The 19,697-nt window shown below is 39.6% G+C and overlaps 2 protein-coding genes across 3 annotated transcripts in view; one reads left to right on the top strand and one right to left on the bottom strand.

Moving 5' to 3' along the window:
• LOC146458185 (uncharacterized) overlaps positions 1–10,280 on the bottom strand; it is a 252,490-nt gene extending 242,210 nt beyond the window's left edge. Inside the window, exon 1 of the mRNA XM_085090713.1 lies at positions 10,106–10,280. The gene's annotated coding sequence lies outside the window, so the exon portion shown is untranslated. The remainder of the gene's footprint in view (positions 1–10,105) is intronic.
• LOC146458184 (cytosolic phospholipase A2-like) overlaps positions 1–19,017 on the top strand; it is a 33,799-nt gene extending 14,782 nt beyond the window's left edge. For both annotated transcript variants that reach the window (XM_085090710.1, XM_085090711.1), the window contains exons 2-15: positions 2,632–2,713; positions 3,534–3,680; positions 4,938–5,053; positions 6,330–6,367; positions 6,835–6,970; positions 7,476–7,612; positions 8,947–9,172; positions 11,261–11,378; positions 12,588–12,725; positions 13,638–13,751; positions 14,235–14,492; positions 15,647–15,834; positions 16,645–16,834; positions 18,190–19,017. In XM_085090710.1, coding sequence (XP_084946836.1) covers positions 2,632–2,713; positions 3,534–3,680; positions 4,938–5,053; positions 6,330–6,367; positions 6,835–6,970; positions 7,476–7,612; positions 8,947–9,172; positions 11,261–11,378; positions 12,588–12,725; positions 13,638–13,751; positions 14,235–14,492; positions 15,647–15,834; positions 16,645–16,834; positions 18,190–18,428 — 2,127 coding nt within the window. In that variant the 3' untranslated portion in view covers positions 18,429–19,017. The remainder of the gene's footprint in view (positions 1–2,631; positions 2,714–3,533; positions 3,681–4,937; positions 5,054–6,329; positions 6,368–6,834; positions 6,971–7,475; positions 7,613–8,946; positions 9,173–11,260; positions 11,379–12,587; positions 12,726–13,637; positions 13,752–14,234; positions 14,493–15,646; positions 15,835–16,644; positions 16,835–18,189) is intronic.
• Positions 19,018–19,697: the final 680 nt, after the last annotated feature.

Here is a 19,697-nt window from a genome sequence, read left to right as displayed (position 1 = left end):
ACACAAGATATCCCTGCCCGCTTTGCTAAATCCTGTTGGCCAGATAGATGCAAATTTAGACCAGGAATATACATTGCTTACAATATACTTACCATGCTGTATGCATAGTATACGTACTATGCTGTAAGACAATCGACAAATGACAACTGAGATTTTATCACGTCAACTTTCTGGCGTTTACAGCTGGATATGCCAGGAAAGAAGCCCAAGTTCACGCACATATGCGTCTTGTTTCATTTACATTTGTCTGCGCACTTTGCAGAACAACAAAATAATTATCATAATGAAAAGCACGCAAAGAAGTGGTATTGTCTACTAGGGGCCAGCCGAAAATCTTTGACTAAAGGCTGGTTTCCATATGATCGCAGATCGCAGATCGCAATAAGGTCTGCGACCGTCTGCGATCATATGGAAACCAGCCTTTAGATAGAACATGGTTCTATCTTCTGCGATCGTCTGCGATCGCGATCGCAGGATCGCAGAAGTAGTTTCCATATGATCGCAGACGATCGCAGACCTTATTGCGATCTGCGATCTGCGATCCGCGATCATATGGAAACCAGCCTTAAAGCATTCTTTTCACGTGCTGTGTCAAGAGAAAATCAGTTTATGAACGCGGATATTTAAATAGGCTAGAGCTGAAAATTAACATACTAATCCATGGTTAAACAAATACTTTAGCGCGAATTGAATCACTTTGAATCAGTTTGCACGTTCAGTTCTGGTTTTCTATTAGTATGTTAATTTTCAGTTCTAGCCTATTTAAATATCCGCGTTCATATACTGATTTTCTCTTGATAATGGAGTCAAGATGACTCCGAAACGTCGCGCTCTAAATCTCTCTGTAATTTGCATGTCTGCTGCAGCAAATCCCTTTTGATGAAAAGATTAATTCAATTCAATTCAATTCAATTTTATTCACACTTATTAGAACGAAATACAATATATTTTACAGTGAGAAAAAAAAATTTAAACATGCAGAGTTATTTATTGAATGATTTACCTTCTACGGAAGAAGTGCGTAGTGGCCAAAAGGAGAAAGGCTTTCGTGTTGGCCACTACCTCTGTGCAGTTACAAATAAAATGGGGGGAAGTAGAATTTATAATACTGGTTGAAAAGCTCTGCCAGTTAAATTAGGCTTGGGAGAGGAAAATACAACAGTAAGGAAAAAAGTGTTAATAGCAAATATACAAGTTAACGAAGGTATTTATTTAGAGTAAGCAAAGCAGATTGTACAATTGTAAACTGGCAAAGTCCGAAGTTAATGTACTGCATGAAAATGATGAAACTGCACGCATCTATTAAGCTAAACAAGGAAGAAAAACGCGTATAACTGTGTAATTGAAATTAAATTTAGTAGCCTTACAATAGTGTAGGCTTGGGAATTACTGTGCTCGTGATTGTAGGGAAAATACTTGTTGCGCAAATAGAACCTAGTAAATCAGTACAATTGTAATGTAAGGTCAGATCGAGTAAGAGCGAATTGTGAACGGAACTGTGAATCGCGAATAGAAAATAGATTGGGTCGGACTGATTGTCAGATTGTTGGAATGTTAAAATAAATCTTCAGAAAAGGAAAGATGCAGTCCTTTTCAGTTTGTGAATAGGCAAGTGCGGAGTCCGTGAAAGATTCCGCGACATTTACAAACTATACTGAGTGTCATAGTTGTCGCACATTTTTCTATATATGCCTTTTACCTCCACTCCCCCCCCCCCCCACCACCAGGTTGGTACTTAGGTTTTGCTCATTATACTGGCATTTTTCGAACATTTTAGCGAAGCTAAAGCATGAAGTATCATTCCAGCATTTTAGTGGCGTTCATTAAAATATATTTTTTGTAGAGAAAACAAAATCATCGATAAGGATATTTTGAATTCTAATAGTCTAGTAGAGAATGAGGAGGAATGGCACTTGGTTTGATTATCTAGAGTCAAAGGTGGCCAAGTTTGGATGATTTTATGCTTTAATTAATGTTTACTAGGAAATGAATTGAAGTCTTCATCGGTTATTAAAGTGCTCAATAGACGAACTAGAGCTATAAGTAAATAGATTTGCGGAGTTGGACTATTTCATTTAATTGCTACTCGGGGTTTCATGCTTCTTGCCAAGCAATCATCAGTCAAATGGCAAAAATAACTAGTTCGATCAAATATAGAAAATACAGAACAATACATTCTTCGCGGGGAGAGCCTGTATGTTATTGTACAATGTGCTAATAAATGGTGATTTTCCGCAGAAATTTTCATAAAATATCAATTTTAATAACTCGAAAAATTTAGATCTACATAACGTGAAAATTCCCATCCTCGGGGACCCAGGGGCGGTTAGTCGGGTGGAAGGGATTTTCATGGGCGAAAGTTTACTATAAGAACGGGAGAGCCCCTGGGCAATTATTCTTACCGAACCAGTTCCAGAAGCATTTGAATTCCCCGCTCTTGATTGGCCAGAAAATAATGACCAGGGAATTGCAGGGAATTCAAATGCTTCTTGAACTGGTTCGGTAAGAGTAATTTCCCAGGGGCTCTCCCATTCTTACAGTAAACTTTCGCCCACGAGAATCCCTTCCTGGAAAATTCCCAAAAGTGTCGTTCAGAGTGAGTCACGTGGTCATTTACTTTTGTCTCCCCAGGCCTCCTATCGGTCGTGCTTGGAGCTTGTTGTCAAAGTCCTTCGTGGGCGAAATATCACTTTGGGTTATTATTCTGACATGGGTAAGTATAATGTTAACAATCACTCTCGCAAAGATTTTCTGACTGTTCGAAGTTCCAAAGCTAGATTTTTTTCAATACCGCGGTTATCGACGAAATGTTAATTAAACATTTTCAACGCCTGAAAATTTCATGTAGTGATTAAACGTAAAACAGGAAAATACGAAAACGTCACTTGATACAGCAAATCGGCCTATCTGGTATATTTTTTTTAAAGGATGTTTCAAGAAGAGATATAAAATTACAAGGAGTTTATGAGGAGTTTACTGATCCATACAGACTCAGTTTACTGTATAATCAATTCTCAGCATGATTCACTATCCGTAACTGTCAAAGTGACAGTTGTTGGTGACTGCGTGATTTGACTAACGACCAAATTACCAGTTGAACAACTGAAAGACTCTGTGGCTGCGACCCTGTATTCCGCACTGTCTGACTGAGCTGTTGGATGCTTGTCTAACAGCCATCCAAGTACTTTAAGACTGATTTGTCCGGCTGTCTGACTGACTGAGTAATTGGCTCCTCTCATAGACAGGTTCGCCGACCGTCTGACCTAAAGTTCTCTCAAACTAATTGGGGAGTACACTCATATACGATTAGGAGACTTACTGACGGACCGACCGACCACATGACTAACTAAATGACTGACTTTCTGGATGGCTGGTTATTGGGAAGCTGGCTGCCAACCTGCCTGACTGGCTGGCTAACTAACTACCAGAGTTCCTTACTGGTTGTCTGGTTGTTGGGTTGGTTGCCTGACTAATTCCGTCGTAACTGAATGGCTGACGATTCATGGTTGATTTTTAATGATTTTGTCTTTAAGTCGACACACCGGATCCTTATGTCAAGTTGTACATCAAGACAGCACCAAATGGGAAAAAAAAGACGAAAGTGAAAAATAACACTGCTAACCCGACTTGGGATGAGGAATTCAAGTTTTATCTTGACCCTAGTCTCAAGAATAGTTTGGGTGAGTTTACATTCAACAGTATTATTCAGCAAGATCTTTGTTAACGTTTTTCCTAATGATTCTGGCCTTGAAATAATACAACCCACAACAGGTTTGAATTTTTGTTGGAACAACCAAGACCAAGAGATACATGCTCCTTAACTTATTCAATCCATAGTCGTCGTCAGCATCATCATCATCATCATCATCATCATCATCATCATCATCATCATCATCATCATCATCATCATCGTCGTCACCATCATCATCATCATCATCATCATCATCATCATCATCATCATCATCAATCCTCAGACTTCTAACAGAGCGAAGGGTAGCGACGGTTCTGAGTTTGTTTACTGTAGCCCCGGTAATTCGTGCTTTCTTTAGTTTCTCGCTGATCGATACAAGCCACGTTATCCCTGGATCGCCCGCTCTTTGTTTTCGCCGTAGATTCAAGTGCCTTTTCCTGAGGGTATGCCTTTTAAATCGTTTCTTTTTTTCTATCTGGACAGTTGCACGTTCAGATTGGTCCTGATTACTTGCAGTCTCTGATCATATCGGTAGAATGTTAAGCCAAGTAAACATCTTTTGACGGAGGTTTGGGGTCTTTAAGATGCTGCAATGCCCACTCATCAGGGTTCATCAGACTTAAAGATGTTCAGCGTTTTTCCAATGAAATTTTAAACTGGTTCATTAAGAGGACAAAAGGCATCCCCCTGGCCTCACCAATTCACCCTTGATAATGGTAATGGTAATACATTTATTTACCGCATTTTCTATTCATATATATATTCAAATGCGGTTTACATCAGCATATGTCCATTAGCGACCTCATCCTACCCACCCAACCCATGAAATCATGAAACAGCACAAAGACCAGACCAGCACACCGGGAACTCCATGCCCTACTCTTTGCGATTAGTGTCTGGGTTCTTTAACGTCCCACAGGGTTATGAACATTGAAGTGTTGTGAGACGGGGCCTACGGTTTATCTTCCTTATCCGAGAAGACTAGAAAGTCTAACCATTTTCAGATGTCATTACAAAGGCAGCACTTTCTCCTCAGTTATTTAAAGACCCTGAGTGTTGGTCCGGCCGGGGTTTGAACCCACGACCTCCCGCACGTGTGTAATCGTTAAACTTCGAAAATAAACTGCGACATTTGCAAAGCTCTGTTTTAAAAAAAATCCATGAAAAATATCTGGAGTTGAAGACGCCACCTAGATCTTGTATTTGTTCTTATCTTCTTTGATTTTCTTCTTCTTCTTCTTCTCAGTAATTACACTGATGGAGTCAGACGTACTAAGCGATGATCTAGTGGATACCCAGACATTTGACCTGAGTCAATTAGAGCTCGACAAAGTTTATCAGAAAACTTTCAAATTCCATCAGGTACTTTTTATAGATTAATATAGTGACATAATAGCCAGTCAGGTTTGGTGACGCCGGCGCAGCAAATGAAAGTTCGAGTAGAATTGACAATTATGCTCAGTATCTACCACTATTAAACGATGCAAAGGTGTAGCTGTATTTGTACATACCAAACCAGTGGACAGCGAGCCCCAATTAATCATTGTCTTTCTGGTGAGCTGGTGACTGAAAAACTTGCGCGTAAAATCGAGGACATTAGTACATTCCGAACCAGTGAGTAGCGCTTTTCACGTGCTCTGATTGGCTACTACAACTCAAGATAGTATTCACTATTCACCTCTCGTATTGTCCATCAGTTTCTAATAAGTAAAGTGATTAATTTGGGCTGGTATATACTAAAACAACAACTCACGTCGGTGACGGTAAATAGAGGTAGGTATATGCCCGGCCGTGAAATATCCACCACTATCCACCTCCACTTCGGTGCGGGGAATAACTATAAATATAACTATTATTTGTTCAGAGATTGAGTAGCCATTAAAAGCGCACGAAAACCACAATCCACTGGTTTGGTATCGATACCAACCGATATCTACCCTCTCAATTGGGAAATACAGGAAAATACAGGCTCACTACTTAACACATCTTAATCAGACCATAGTCGAAATAAAAAAGCCATAGGTTATTAAACTAAATTTTACTTCTGAACCCACGTTTAATGAGTGTAGAAAGAGGCAATGCGCCGTTTTAGACCATACAAATTTGCCAGAACCTTTAAAATGGTGGATGCAGCACATGTAGGGTTGAAAAACAGACGGTACGTAAAGGGGAAATATCACGCGAATTCCATGTCATCTCAAAAACCAAAAATGTTTGCTCGTCAATAAAAACCAAAAAATCTAATTGTCTAGTCTTACCATAAATTATCACTCCAGTGCAATAAAACTGTCGATTAGTGCCTCTGGAAGAGACAGAGTTGGTCGGAATGGATTGAAACGTCAAGTCAAGTTCTCGCATTTTTGTTTCCAAAAGGCGCTAGAATAGATCACGAGTTGTTCCTTTATCATGTTTATAGAATGGAGTTGATTTCTTTCCTCGCGTTGTTCTGGAATTATTTTGAGCTAAGTAAAGGTTTTACTTCACCATCTTTAACAAAAGTCGTCAAAAACCCCATGACACTTTCCCTTTAAAAATCAGTGTCAGGAAAGTCATCATGTCGTCCCTTCCACGGTCGACATGATGATGAAATTATGAAAGCTGATCGGTTCACTAAACTTCTTAATTTGATCCCTTTCAGACTTCAGAGGTTGATGTAGAGATGAAAGTTGAAACTTGGTGAGGTTTGATAGCTTCGATTCGTAATCAGTGTCATGTTGACTATAAAATTAAACTTAAGCTACAGAAGCCAGGGGCCTCAAATAGGAAAAGGGAAGGACAAAGGATTCAGTTTTTTAATCGCAAGTTATGAAAGTCTGAGAGTCAAGGAGCTTAGAAGGAAAGTGGTTTATCAACCGAGTTGCTAACTGAATGTAAATTGGTCACCGCAAAGAGGTTCGAGTGCTGACGTTTAGAGCGTTAGCCCTTCGTCAGAGCGAATCTCTTTACGGTGGCCAATTTACCTTCAGTTATCAACCCTGTTGATAAACCAAACACTCCTTTCTACTCCCCACCCACGTAGTACCGCAGTACTTTAGAAACTAACCCCCTTATGCATTATTTCAGTGTTATTGGTTTCCTCTCTGAAGTTCCCAGTTAAATTCTTTAAATGTTCGTGACTAAACTTGCATAAAAACTCTTGACAGCTCTACGTCCTCTGACATGCGGTACAGCCTTGAACTTTGTGATGAGGAAGTTGAATTCATTCAGAAGAGGAAACCTCTTGTTTTTAAAGCTATGAAGGGGCTTCTTGGCAAGGAAGGACCAAAAACGCTGGATGAGGTACAGGATAAAACAACTAGTGAAAATTTAGGGAAGTAAGGAAGATGTGTGCACGGTTATATGAATCAAAATTATTCTCAAAATATTGATCCCAAGCAAGCTAGAGATCTAAATTCCTTATAAACAAACAACGCTTTCTTGTACGAGTGGAAAATGTTTGCTGCGAGTTAAGCAACAAAGGGATTTGAATCGCTCGCTATTATCCGTCAGCATTCTCACCTATGATCATTTTCATATATTACCTTTTCTTGGAATGTTTCGTCAACAACAAACAACTATGAAGAGAGGTTTTGAGACGATTTTTTCAAACATGACCAGGAAATTTCCTGAAATTTCGGAATATCGTCGAAACGGCAGTCTTTCTAGATTTTTCGCGCTGCAGTGAAGCAGCTATCTCAGCTATCTCTGATCAACTTCAATTTGGAGACATTTAATTTTGATGGAAGCTTGGACGTCCGAAAAGTTTGGAAGGTGTGACTGAAGGACTTTCTTGTCAATTTTCTAGGTGCCTACTATCGCGGTGTTAGGATCTGGTGGTGGATTTCGGGCCATGGTGTCCCTTAGTGGAGTGTTCTGCGCCCTTAAAGAAATAGGCCTGTTGAATTGTGCAATGTTCACTGCAGGGCTATCTGGTTCAGCGTGGTAAGTGAAAATCTCGTCCCTGTAGAGGCGTTTGATTCTTTAAGCCTGCCTGGTCAGGGAGTTTTCCTATGTCTCTATGTCTCTCGACTGCAACGAGCCAAAAAAGGGACAACGTCGTGCTACTATTTCTTAGCCTTTTTATTGTGATCAGGAACGTCCTTAGAAAAACTAATTTGATGTAATGTTTAAAAAACGAGCAGGAGTGTTTTATCGGGTTTAAAACCGAGAGGCGCAGCCGAGTGGTTGTAGACCCGATACAACACGTGCTTCGAGTTTTTTGAACGGCTTCAAAAACATTCCTGGAAAAGCGTGTGTCAATAGTGTTAATAACAAGTATGCTTTTGTGAACGTTGTAAATTAGCATACGAGAAAAACACCGCATACTAATGAGGAGTGTTTTATCAGCTGATAAAACACCGCATACTAATAAGGAGGAGGTTTATCGATATAAAGTCACTGCACGTAATGTATAAACGTTTACCAAAATGGCTCCCATTTTAATATTCTTTTGTTTGCATTCAAATTAGCCCTTCTTGCCTCGTTCAAGGTAAAATATTCTTTTGAATTTTTGAACTTACGAACGAGGTGAGCAGGGCTAATTTGAATACGAACAGAAGGATATTAAAATGGTAGCCATTTTGGAATAAAGTGTATTTTCGACTATTCGATAGGTCAATGGGCTTATCAATTGTTCATGAGTTTTTGAAGAACTACATAGCCCAGTCCACAAACAAAACAAAAGTCTGTAGGGCTACATTAAAATAATAATAATAATAATAATAATAATAATAATAATAATAATAATAATAATAATCATAATAATAATAATAATAATAATAAAAAAAGAATGACCAGGCGTTAGTGACAATTACTTCCACAAAATCGAGAAATGAGGCCAGTTTAATAAAACTTTGTCACTTGTAGTCTGCAAACTGGGCCCCGCTTTGCCTTGCGCATTCAAAAAGAACTGAATAAAAGGTTCTAATCAAATTAAATAGCCATCGTGTAGGACTTTTAACATTGTTTATTAAGGATGCGTTCGATTGATCCTATTCCGGAATAGGAATACCTACAATGATTACTAGAAATCCCTCGTGCGAGGTTTTTGGAGTTACCGGCAGTACAAAATCGCTCTTAAATTATCATGTATCAGCGAACGTTTGCAGAAATGTCTTCCCAAATTTACTTAAAAAGAGAAATGTAACAGCTAGTCCACTTATTCTTATTCCGGAATACGGTCAATCGAACGCAACCTAAATTAGTTTTCTGCATGACCGTGTAATACCGAGGGCCCAGCCCAGGCTGTAACTCATGACCAATCCCTTTTTGTTTAGGTATCTTTCCACGCTATACTCTCATCCCAAGTGGCCAGGAGCTCATCCTAGTGAGATCAGGGACGAGTTGGCAAAAAACGTGAAAGAGAACTTCATGTGGATGATGCTAACACCTTCCTGGATGTACAGACGGATAAACATGATCTTGAATAAGAAGTCACGTGGTCAACCAGTCAGTTTTACTGATTTCTTTGGTTACCTGGTTTCTGACACCATTTTAAAAGACGTGAGTAAAACACTGTGGTGTGCAAAAAGTTTTATTATTATTATTATTATTATTATTATTATTATTATTATTATTATTATTATTATTGAGCTACAACTTAACTTCTCAAACTCATTAATAATTCAAAAGCCAAAGACAAAGGAAAACATGCACCGTGACATGTTTGGATATCTGATGAAAAACTCTTCGTTTTTGCATCCTTAATGTCCTCTTCAAAATCAGTTTGTTTTAGAAGTTATATCAAATACTCGTCACAGTGTTTCATCACAATATCAAATACCTCGAAGTTCGTAAAAATACTCCGCTACGCGTCGTATTATCAACTCTCTTCTCGGTGTTTGATATGTGATGAAACACTGTGTCTCGTGTTTGATATATTACTTACAACACTTTTTACAACAAGTTTACATTACCACTACAACTACAACTAATACTACGTCTCCAGTGCATATTTTTCTATATGTGCAAAATGTTAACGATGCTAAAATAATCCCGGAATAACTTGACGTCTTTGTCACCGCGATTAATCAGCGTCTGCGATGAACTTTATCATTTTTCAATTTGTTTTGCAAACGCCCTCAGCCTAGTCCCTACGCGTTCAACTCCGGCTCGTTAGGGCATGGATTCTATCTTCGCGTAGTGACGTTACCGAATAAGGAGACCGTGCTCCAGGTTTTCTCGCAGACAACGAAGCAAGAGAGAAAGCTGTTTACTACACTGCAACACTCTGTGGCTGGTTTTCAAAACCTCTGCAAATTTCCCAACCAATAGAAGTAAAAAAAAACCTTTGGGGATTTCCCGCCGCGTTTCTCCGTGCTGTTGGCGCTGGTTACATTTATTGGATAGAAGAAAGATCCTCGCAGTTAGAACGCAACTTAAGCAGTTGCGAAAAGGAAGCCTGAAAAAAAATTCAGGCTTGAACGGGATTCAAACCCATAACCTCTGCGATGCCGGTTCAGTGCTCTACCAACTGAGCTATCAAGCCAACTGGGAGCTGGTCATATTGTGAGTTCGCAATATACCCGTGAACGATGGATAAATAAATGTAAATATATGAAACATATATTTTGTACTTCGGATGAAAGATCAAATAGAAGAAAGATCCTCGCAGTTACTACGCAACTTAAGCAGTTGCGAAAAGAAGGCCTGAAAAAAAATTCAGGCTTGAACGGGATTTGAACCCATGACCTGTGCGATGCTCAGTGCTCTACCAACTGAGCTATCAAGCCAACTGGGAGCTGGTCGTATTGTGAGTTTGAAACATACCCGTAATCCGCAGTTCAAAATATATGTTTCATATATTAACATTCATTTATTCATCCTTCTCGGGTATATTTTAATAACTTCTCCACAGTACTTCTATAAGGAAAGTATGTTGACAAGATAGGAGAATTTGTTCTTTGATTTTAGGGGTTAAAGGGTAAACAGCTATTTGTTTCATGCGAGGATTGCCAACTGATGCGGACATTGCTGGACAGCTTATATTTGAACATGATAACTGGAAATAGTTCTACCAGTGGTGAAAAATTAATCGGAAGAAAACTGTGAAGTCGATAACAACAAAAAAGCAGAGAATATGTAGAACATTTATGAACATCCAAAAAATTATAAAGCTAGGGCGGTCGCGTTGTATCACTTCAAAGTCACAACAATGTTTCTGTTACCTTTGGACCGAATAACAAAGAAAATTGAGTCTAATCTTGTTCAAGATTCGCCGGGACTTGAACATGTTCTGTTAGTAAGAATAGAGTCGTCAAGGCGAGAACCGACTTTATTGTATGGTGCTTGTTCACCTGTAGAAATAGCACTTCATTTCCGTGCTGTATTTGTGTGCCTGGAAAAATTAAGGTGACCGTTCAGTTTGTCTTACTTTGGGAAAACCTAAAAACATGCTACAGGTATAATCTACATGTTATTGACAATTGCAGCTACAAAATTACGACTTAGTAGTGAATTAATATCGCTGTAGTTCATAATATTCCTATTAATATTCCTTAATGTTTTTTCTGAAGTCTGGATATGTAGATTGTTGTGAATTTCGCCCAGTATACTGCACGATAACATCTCTGTTTTATTTCTCTTTCAAAGCGGGATGATATTACAAAACTGAGTGATCAACGCTTCGCATTGAGAAACGCTGAGGTTCCATTTCCACTGTACACCTGTGTACACGTGAAAAAAGATGTCTCTGCACAGACGTTCTGCGGTAAGTTTATCAAAGCAAATTTTGCTCAATGTTTCAAAACTTTCGCAGACTGCAAAACAGTCAGTTTCTGTCGCAAACTTTTTGCTCTAAAACCTCCCCAGTCACAGAACTTTTGTCTAATTTTTAGATTATGCTGGCCATTCTTACGCTGCCAAACAAACGCGAAAATTATATTTCTCTCGTTCCCACAAAAGCGTTGTCACTCAAACTGTCCAATCACTGTTTCTTACGTTACAGATAGGCACTGTTATGCTACGATGACTCCATACAAATCCTTCTAGTTTTGCCTCAGTTGCAACGTTGGAACCGATGCAAAATTAGAAGAAATTGTATGGAGACGTCGTAGCATAGCAGTACATGTTAATATTTCACCCGCATTTTGCAACAAAATGTTCATTTCTGGCAAGTAGGCTTTTTGAATCATGCGTTTTCAGAATATCTCGCCCCCATGATTTCATAAATATAGTGTTTGTGACATCATCACTTTAGTACTCTATAAGATCACGTTTGAACAATCAGCTCGTAGTACCATCAACGGGAGTGTAACCAAGAAAGGCTGAAACAGCTGTTCATAGCTGCCGCTTCTTTAGCTGGTTATATGACTGAACGCGTGCGTACTGTACTGGCTATGCCACGGAGTTGGTGTAGTAAGTTATAGGGTGCTTACCATTTGTAGGAAAAATCCGGTCGGTTTAACCGTTGCCACCTAATGGTAAGCGATTTTCCGAATTCGACTGACCGGATGAGATTGCGCTTACCATTTATCTATTGGGCGTTTCGTCCCGCTATAGTCGGAAAAGGCCTGGAAATGAAGGATTCATTCAAATGGAAAGGAGTGTTCCGCCGTTCCGTTCCGAATGGAAAAAAGAGCAGTACCTCTGAAGGTGCTTTCTTTGACTTCAACCCGAAGTTTCCGGATTTTTTGGCCAAATGGTAAACACCTGTTTTGATTAAACAGGGGCAGGGGCCACGACTCTTAGTTCTGAATTTATCAGTTTGCAGTCTCCGCTTTAAGTTGCGGGATTTCATGTTGCAATAAGTTCAGGGAATATCGATAACGCTAGAAAACCGATGAAAAAATATACACTTCTCAGAATTTATCACTTTAAAAGGGACCGGTGGACCTCAACTCCCCAAACGCAAGGGCATATAATTTTTTCGACTGGTTTTAGTGATATTCTCTCATATTGACCTCTTTTTTATTCACAGAGTGGGTCGAGTTTAGCCCGTATGAGATAGGCATGGCAAAATATGGCACCTTTATGAAGACTGAACATTTTGGAAGCAAGTTTTTCTGTGGCAAGCTCGTGAATTCGTATCCTGAACCAACACTTGCCTACTTGCAAGGTATTAAAGTAACGCCTTCTTGTTGTGAAACAAACACACGCCTGAAAATAATGCAACTTGATGTTTTCACAAAGGAGGTGGGGGAGAGGACAGGGGGAAGAAAATTAAAAGTGAAAAGGGGAGGGAACCTGGCTTCATGAAATTTTTGGATGCAAGAGACCATATGACGGAAAATAAATTGTTCTGAATACGTTCCGTTGTCCGATCTCTTGTAGTAGAAATGCACACGCCAGACGTCACTTTACATGTAAATAAACCAAACTGATTGCAAGGCTGACACTATACGACAAAGGGCTTATTTCAACTAGTGCAATTAGATTAGTTGTACCTGTTAAAATATTGGCCCAAATAAATAAGCCCTTTGCCGTAGTGTCAGATTAACCTGGCGTTAGGTATATCGGGGACGGTAATTTGAGACCCCACTGTTTCGATACCCCCTTTCCACCCGTCCCGTTCAATAAGAACAAGGTAGCATGCAATGGAAACGGCTTGAACAGAAAATTACCACGTGCTTCTGGTAAACAATGGGTGTTATGTTAACACGTTTATTCTGATTTTATTCAGATATAGAGCTCTAAACATTTAGTTGCGAAGGTGTCAATTAATTGCCCCACCCCTCTCCATCCATACGAAACCATATTTAGGTAAACTGATGACACAAAAATCAAGTAGCTGAGTCTGTGTAAACACCGATACTCATTCATTAAAATTGTGAACAACCGCTCAACTCTGTACCAAGAACTGTTGTTAATGTGAACTACAATTTTCTGTTTTGTGGAACTTGTGGCCAGTATGCCCACATCTCAAATGTGTAAACATCTGCTGATCTATCGGCTGATAATCCTCATCACTGAGGGGTAGCCGTATTAGAAAATAAATGTAAAAACAATAGATTTCTGCTTGTCACCACAGGGATCTGGGGCAGCGCCTTCACTATAATGCTGCAGCGAGTTCTTCACGAGGGACAACCGCCTGATGACACTGTCAAGAGCATGCGCAATACGGGCGACTTGAGAGGAGAACTGCGTATGTATCCAACTATAAGCGTTGTGTTACCAATGCTACAATCTGATTGGCTATGCTTTGAAAATGACAACATTAGCACGTTTTCTACGAGTGGATAGTTCAAGGACTTAGCCGGCTGTTCAGTTACATTTTAGTTAATATTTAAATTAGTATATTCTTAAAAACTGAAAGCTTTCTTTCATTTTTTATAGTCTGAAATGTCAGCTGTCTCCTCTCCCTAAGCCACAGAGCGCTCCCTGTGGGTTAGGGGAAGGAGACGGCTGACATTTCAGACTATCATGCTTTACAGCATTGAAGCTTTGTTTATCCTTGACGCTTCAGATAAAGTCTGTAGAATTTCGCATGGGCTCGCCCTTTTTAAAATCTTTTCTTCGAGCACAGAGATCCAGGATCTCTAGAGTACAAGTCCATTTCCCTAATCACAAACTAAACCATGCCCTCGTCTTGTCATCTAAAAAATTAAAACACTTCTTTTATCCCCAGATGGCATGATTCAATCGGACGATATCCAGAGCGTGGGCGAGGACGAAGAAAGTGATGAAGAACACGATATGGATTTCACAGACAGCAATCAAGTAGAAGAACCAGACGAAAACGAACATGAAGGTCACAGCTTCTTGAAAAGGTTGTTGGAAACTTTTGTGGAAAAAATTTCCATACTGAAAACACGCGCGGGTCGAGCAGGACTGGTGCACAACTTTCTGCGAGGGCTGCAGATGATAACTGCCCCAGTCCTCCCGGGTAAGTCAGTTTTTTTATCGTCTGTCGAAACTAATACTAAACCACACTAGCTATAAAACGCATTCACAAAATCACACGTACCGACGTACTCGCTAATAAAAACACTTCTGACACTAACCAGTATATACAAGCATCCTTGCTATCACATTTAATACAGTCCTCTGTTCAATATTTAATTAATTATTCCGAGAGCGCGCTTTAGATATGAGATGAAAGATAGCGCGCCGAGTTGGCTATCTATGATCTTATATCCAACGAGCGTGAGTGGTATAATTGTTGAAATATTGCTAGATCTGGCTGATTTCTCTTTGCCAAGAACAGACAGAAGACAATTTAATGGTCGCTATTTCTCGGGCAGGGTATTACGTATAAGTGCTGATATACCATGGCCGCCAAGCCAATCAAATCCCTGGAATTGTATTATCCAAAGATCCAGTTTTTAATATCATACGTTATTGACAAACACAACACTCATGTCTTCATCTCTCGCTAAGTAAATTTGCATCCCCTTTTATTTTAAATTATAACGTCTTTCGGCTTTGGGGTCATTATCTACAATACCCTAAAGAAGACTGGCTGTACCAATGGAAATATTGTATTCAAGTAACATGTTTCTCCAACCGTAAAATCAGACTTGCTTTTGGTATTTGTTCTTCAATGTATTGCTGATTAGAACTCTAACAACAGGATCCAATGCTTGTTGAGGTGGTCCTTACAAACACAACGAAAGGTTCCAATTACTTCTTCATCTAGGGTTTTCACCTTTAAGAAAAAAATGTTGCAGTTTTTTATCTATAAAATCATGAACTTACGAAGCACCATAATTTCTATCTATTAATTACAGTCGAGGCCTCTCTTATAAGCCTGGTGGTTTCTTGAGGTCTCCTCGCCATTATTGTAAATTGAATGATTTCTTGTTTTTTTAGTAAGGCAAGTAAATGATGATGACGGTGAAACTAAAATTAGGTTTACTGATGATGTCCACTTGGTTTAAGCAAAGTTGTCTCGACTCATGCATAATTTCTCGTTCTGTACCGGTGTCGGCCATGTGAGATTCCCCCCTCTTCCTGGTCTGTACCCCCGGCCTTGCTGCTGTAATCCTTCCATCTCCCATTCTCCTGCAAAATTTTGATTGTATTTTTGGCCTATTGTAGAGGAAGATGCCACTGACGCCGCTGACCAGCTGGCTAGCGCTGTTCAAGCAAAGCGCATCTACTTGGTTGACAGCGGGCTCGTGTTTAACTCTCCGTATCCTCTGCTGTTGAGGCCCCAGAGACAGGTGGACATTTTTTTCTCGTTTGACTTCAGCGCTCGGGAAAAGGATGACGAGATGCCTTTTAAAGTAAGCCAGACAAGTTTTACAATTTATTTTACAACCATTGTTAATATTTTTGCGTCCAACAACTTCAATTTTTGTTGAAAAAATATTGACGTAATAATCGTGGTAGACCTAAAGAACAAGGAGACAACAAATCGAGAGGAGTTCAGCAGGCAGTTAGCATCAGAGCCCAAAAGGCGGCCCTAAATAGAGACGGAGGGAGATACAACCTTCCAGCGATCTGGACAAGGCTGATGAAGTCACATGTCATGTGACCTGACCAAATCACTGTGAACAAGGCTGAGTTGAAAGCTTAGAATTTTACTTTCATACAGTGTAGAGTCAAAAACTAATAAATTCAACCGAAACTGCATATCCTACACAAATAACTACTCCGTTAAACAAACAAATAAATAAACGAAATAAGTACTTGATTAAAGTGTGAGCGCACAGATCAAATTCAGATCCAACTGGAATTTGAAAATGTTCAGGGTTTTTGAGAAGAAGGGAAAACCGGATTACCCCGAGGAACAACCTGTCGGAGCAAGAACGAGAACCAGTAACAACCACAGGATTAGTAACGATAACAAAGACGACAACAGATCAGCGATATCAAAAGTATTCTTGCTCATTTAACAAGGTGCCCTTTCAAGAAGCATCGCTAGGTTTTATGTCCACGCTTTGCTAGGAGGGCTGAACGTTTTAAAACAGAAACAATTTTGATCATAAGATGTCATTTTCTTTGAATGAACAAGGAAAAGGCAGGCTCATCTCTACACTAGATCCCTTAATTTGAAAAACTTAAAATAAAATATATATTGTTAAACTTTACAGGAACTTTTGCTGGCGGAAGAATGGGCAAGAAGTAACAACATCAAATTCCCTCCTATTAATGCTGAAGAGCAGTACAAGAAGTACGGCATGAAAGAGTTCTACGTGTTCTCAGATCCCGCGGATCCTGCCTGCCCTGTCGTGGTACACTTTGTGCTTGTCAATAAGACTTTCAAGGAACAAAGCTGTCCAGGTTGGTATCCCTGTGTAGTTAGGTAGCATGTGTGCCCTTCGCGATCCATGATGCTTTCTTTCCGTCACGTGAGACAAGGTCTGACTGAGAGGGTTTCTTAATGCTTCTTAATGGACCTGGGGGAATAACAAAAGCAATTTCAATTTCTAATGAATAATTAAAATTGTTCATCTCTGAACCTCAATGTAAGTTCTGCTGTTTTAATATATCGAAAATGGTCTATTTACAGAAAACATGATTGTTGCTATCTCGCACAGAAATCTCCCTTTCCTTTGGATATTAATGTAACCTAGATAAGTCTGAACTGTCATCGAGGTATTTTTGAAGCCAAAACCGTAAGGTGAGGTCTGAAAAACTTGCAGGAATGACAGCAGGCCAGTATCTCTCAATGAAAACCCAACAAGTTATAACATTTGACGAAACATAATGGACAGTTTCTCTTTCCTCCACCCCCTCCATCTTGATAACAGAACGTACCTTATTTTTCTCTCACCGGTATTTATCTTGCGCGCATGCGTATCCTTTCGATCTCCCGATTTGCAGTTGCGACACAACGACATCAGCATGCGAGCTGTGCAGAAGCTTAAGAAGAAGGAAATCGTTTTCGGTTCTTGTGTTTGTGCTACGTAAATCTGTCGCACGTGTTAACCGGGATAACACAAGCATAAGCATAAGCACAAGGCGCTTATCCATGCGTGGTTATGCTTATGCTTTAAAAGTCGTACGGGTAAACTAACGACAACCGGCATTCCTCGCAAACGATCCTTCGATCGTGTCGGTTATTAAAACACAAGACAATAGACCATTTCCGAGTTGCTGTGAACCTCATTATAAAAGCGAGGCTAAGTGCAAAGTTTTTGTTATGAAAATTAGTCGTCATTCATATGCAAACAAAACTAATTTTCATATGAAAAGTTTTGCGCTTAGCCTCGCTTTCATAATAAGGTTCACAGCAACTCGTAATTGGCCTAAATCATTTAATTTTTTTTTGCAAACCTTAATCGACCAGTAAAATCACTTCGTGAAGTTTCCCTGGCAGCGGTCCTTATGTCAAAATTAGGACCTAGCTGATCTTGTAGCTCAGTTGGTTAGAGCGCTGGCGATCTAATTGAGAGGTTGTTGGTTCAAATCCCGCCGAGATCAAAGATATCTCTTTGACCTCGGCAAACCAAATTTCCTTCACAGGGCTAGAACCTGGGGGAATTATAACACAAAAGTCTTCACTTTGGCACTCAAATAAAATAATTTCATTCCATTTCTATCATATTTCATGGGTGCCACGCAGCTGTCACACTCTGTAGTACTTGAATATACCCACGGGCTGTCTGACTTTAACCTCCTCACTTCTTTTCCAGGGAAGCCCCGTAAGACGGCTGAAGACAGGGATTTCGGAGATTTCTCCATTTTTGAAGACCCTGAGGATCCCTACAGCACATTCAACTTCCATTATCAACCAAAGCCGTTTGATCGCCTGGCAAAGTTGAATGAATTCAACACGCTGCTTGGGGAACAGACGATGAAAGATGTGATAAAGGAGTTCGTGAAGAAGCGAAGAGAGCGCAAAGCAATGAATGGCGTGAACGGACATTATTGATACTGAGTGTTCGCAATTCGCCCAGTTAGTGTGATCGATTGCCAGTACATGATCGATATGTTAGGCTTTGTTTTGAGTTTTCGCAGCGCTTCAGACCGTCAATAGTTTTTAAGCCTCTATATTGGCTTTTACGGCTTTGTCTCGTAAGTGTGGTGGGTTTATGGCTCCTTGTTTTCACATGTTTTCGCAAAAACTCCAGAGCAATGAAATCAAATGAACAAAACTTCTATTTCGCCCATCAGTTTAGAGGTTTGATTGCTGTAGAAGTTAAAACTTAATAGGCCATTTCGGAGCTGCTTTGAACCTCATTACGAAAGCGAGGCTATGCGCGAAGCCTCGCTTTCATAATGAGGTTTAAGGTAACTATTACTAGGGATTATAGAATATTAAAACTTTCAGTGACTGGTAAGATTACTAGTAATACAAATGTTAATATTAAGAACTAGTGCTTTGTATACCATCGCAGTGTAAAGCTTATAAAGCTTCTGCTTATGAACAAGACGGCTTATTTTACATTAAAGTAAAAACATGAACCACAGTAAATGAGAGCTTAGAAGTTGTAAGCTTTATAAAAACACCAAAGATGGAGTGTCTGTTATCGGTTTTTTTATAATCCTCCCCAACAACTTTTCCAGTTTTTCGCACATATTGATGGGGAAGCAAACATGGGTTGAAACGTTCAGAATATGAGGTCTATTGTTTCCGAAAATTCTCAATTCTTACTATTTTGCTGGGAGAGACTGTAAATTTAACACACTTAAAAATAATTCCACTGTGTGTCACTTTAGCAGAAAGCGAGCAAACAGTAAAACACTTTTAAACTCTGAGGGAACAATGAAGAGACAAATGTATGGATAACATCGAGATGTGAAAGCTCATTGATTACCTGTAGAGAAAGAAAGGAACAATCAGCGGGAGTGACCACGTTGAGATTAACAAGTAGATTCCATTTTGTCGTGCGTCCTTACTCTGATAACGCACAGATGACGTCAAAACGTCGTAAGCACAAAGACGTACGCTACGAGCCGAAGGCGAGTAGCGTGACTGATGTTCTTACCACGTTTTGACGTCCTCTGTGCGTTATCAGAGTACAGACCCACGAAAAAAATGGAATCTATTTGTTTTATACAATAACCAAGACATTTCAACACATTTCGTGAGCGATCGCGTTCACTGAGCTGAGTCAAAACCTTTCCAGCAAACTTTCAGACTACTACACATACGCACTTGTGATTTTCTAAATAAGTATAATCCAAACTAATTTCACTA

This window comes from Pavona decussata, unplaced genomic scaffold (genome assembly GCF_977016875.1).
Source record: "Pavona decussata unplaced genomic scaffold, jaPavDecu1.1 SCAFFOLD_233, whole genome shotgun sequence".
Classification (NCBI taxonomy): domain Eukaryota; kingdom Metazoa; phylum Cnidaria; class Anthozoa; order Scleractinia; family Agariciidae; genus Pavona; species Pavona decussata.
Note: the sequence above shows the minus strand (reverse complement) of the source record. Positions and strands in the feature narration are given on the sequence as shown.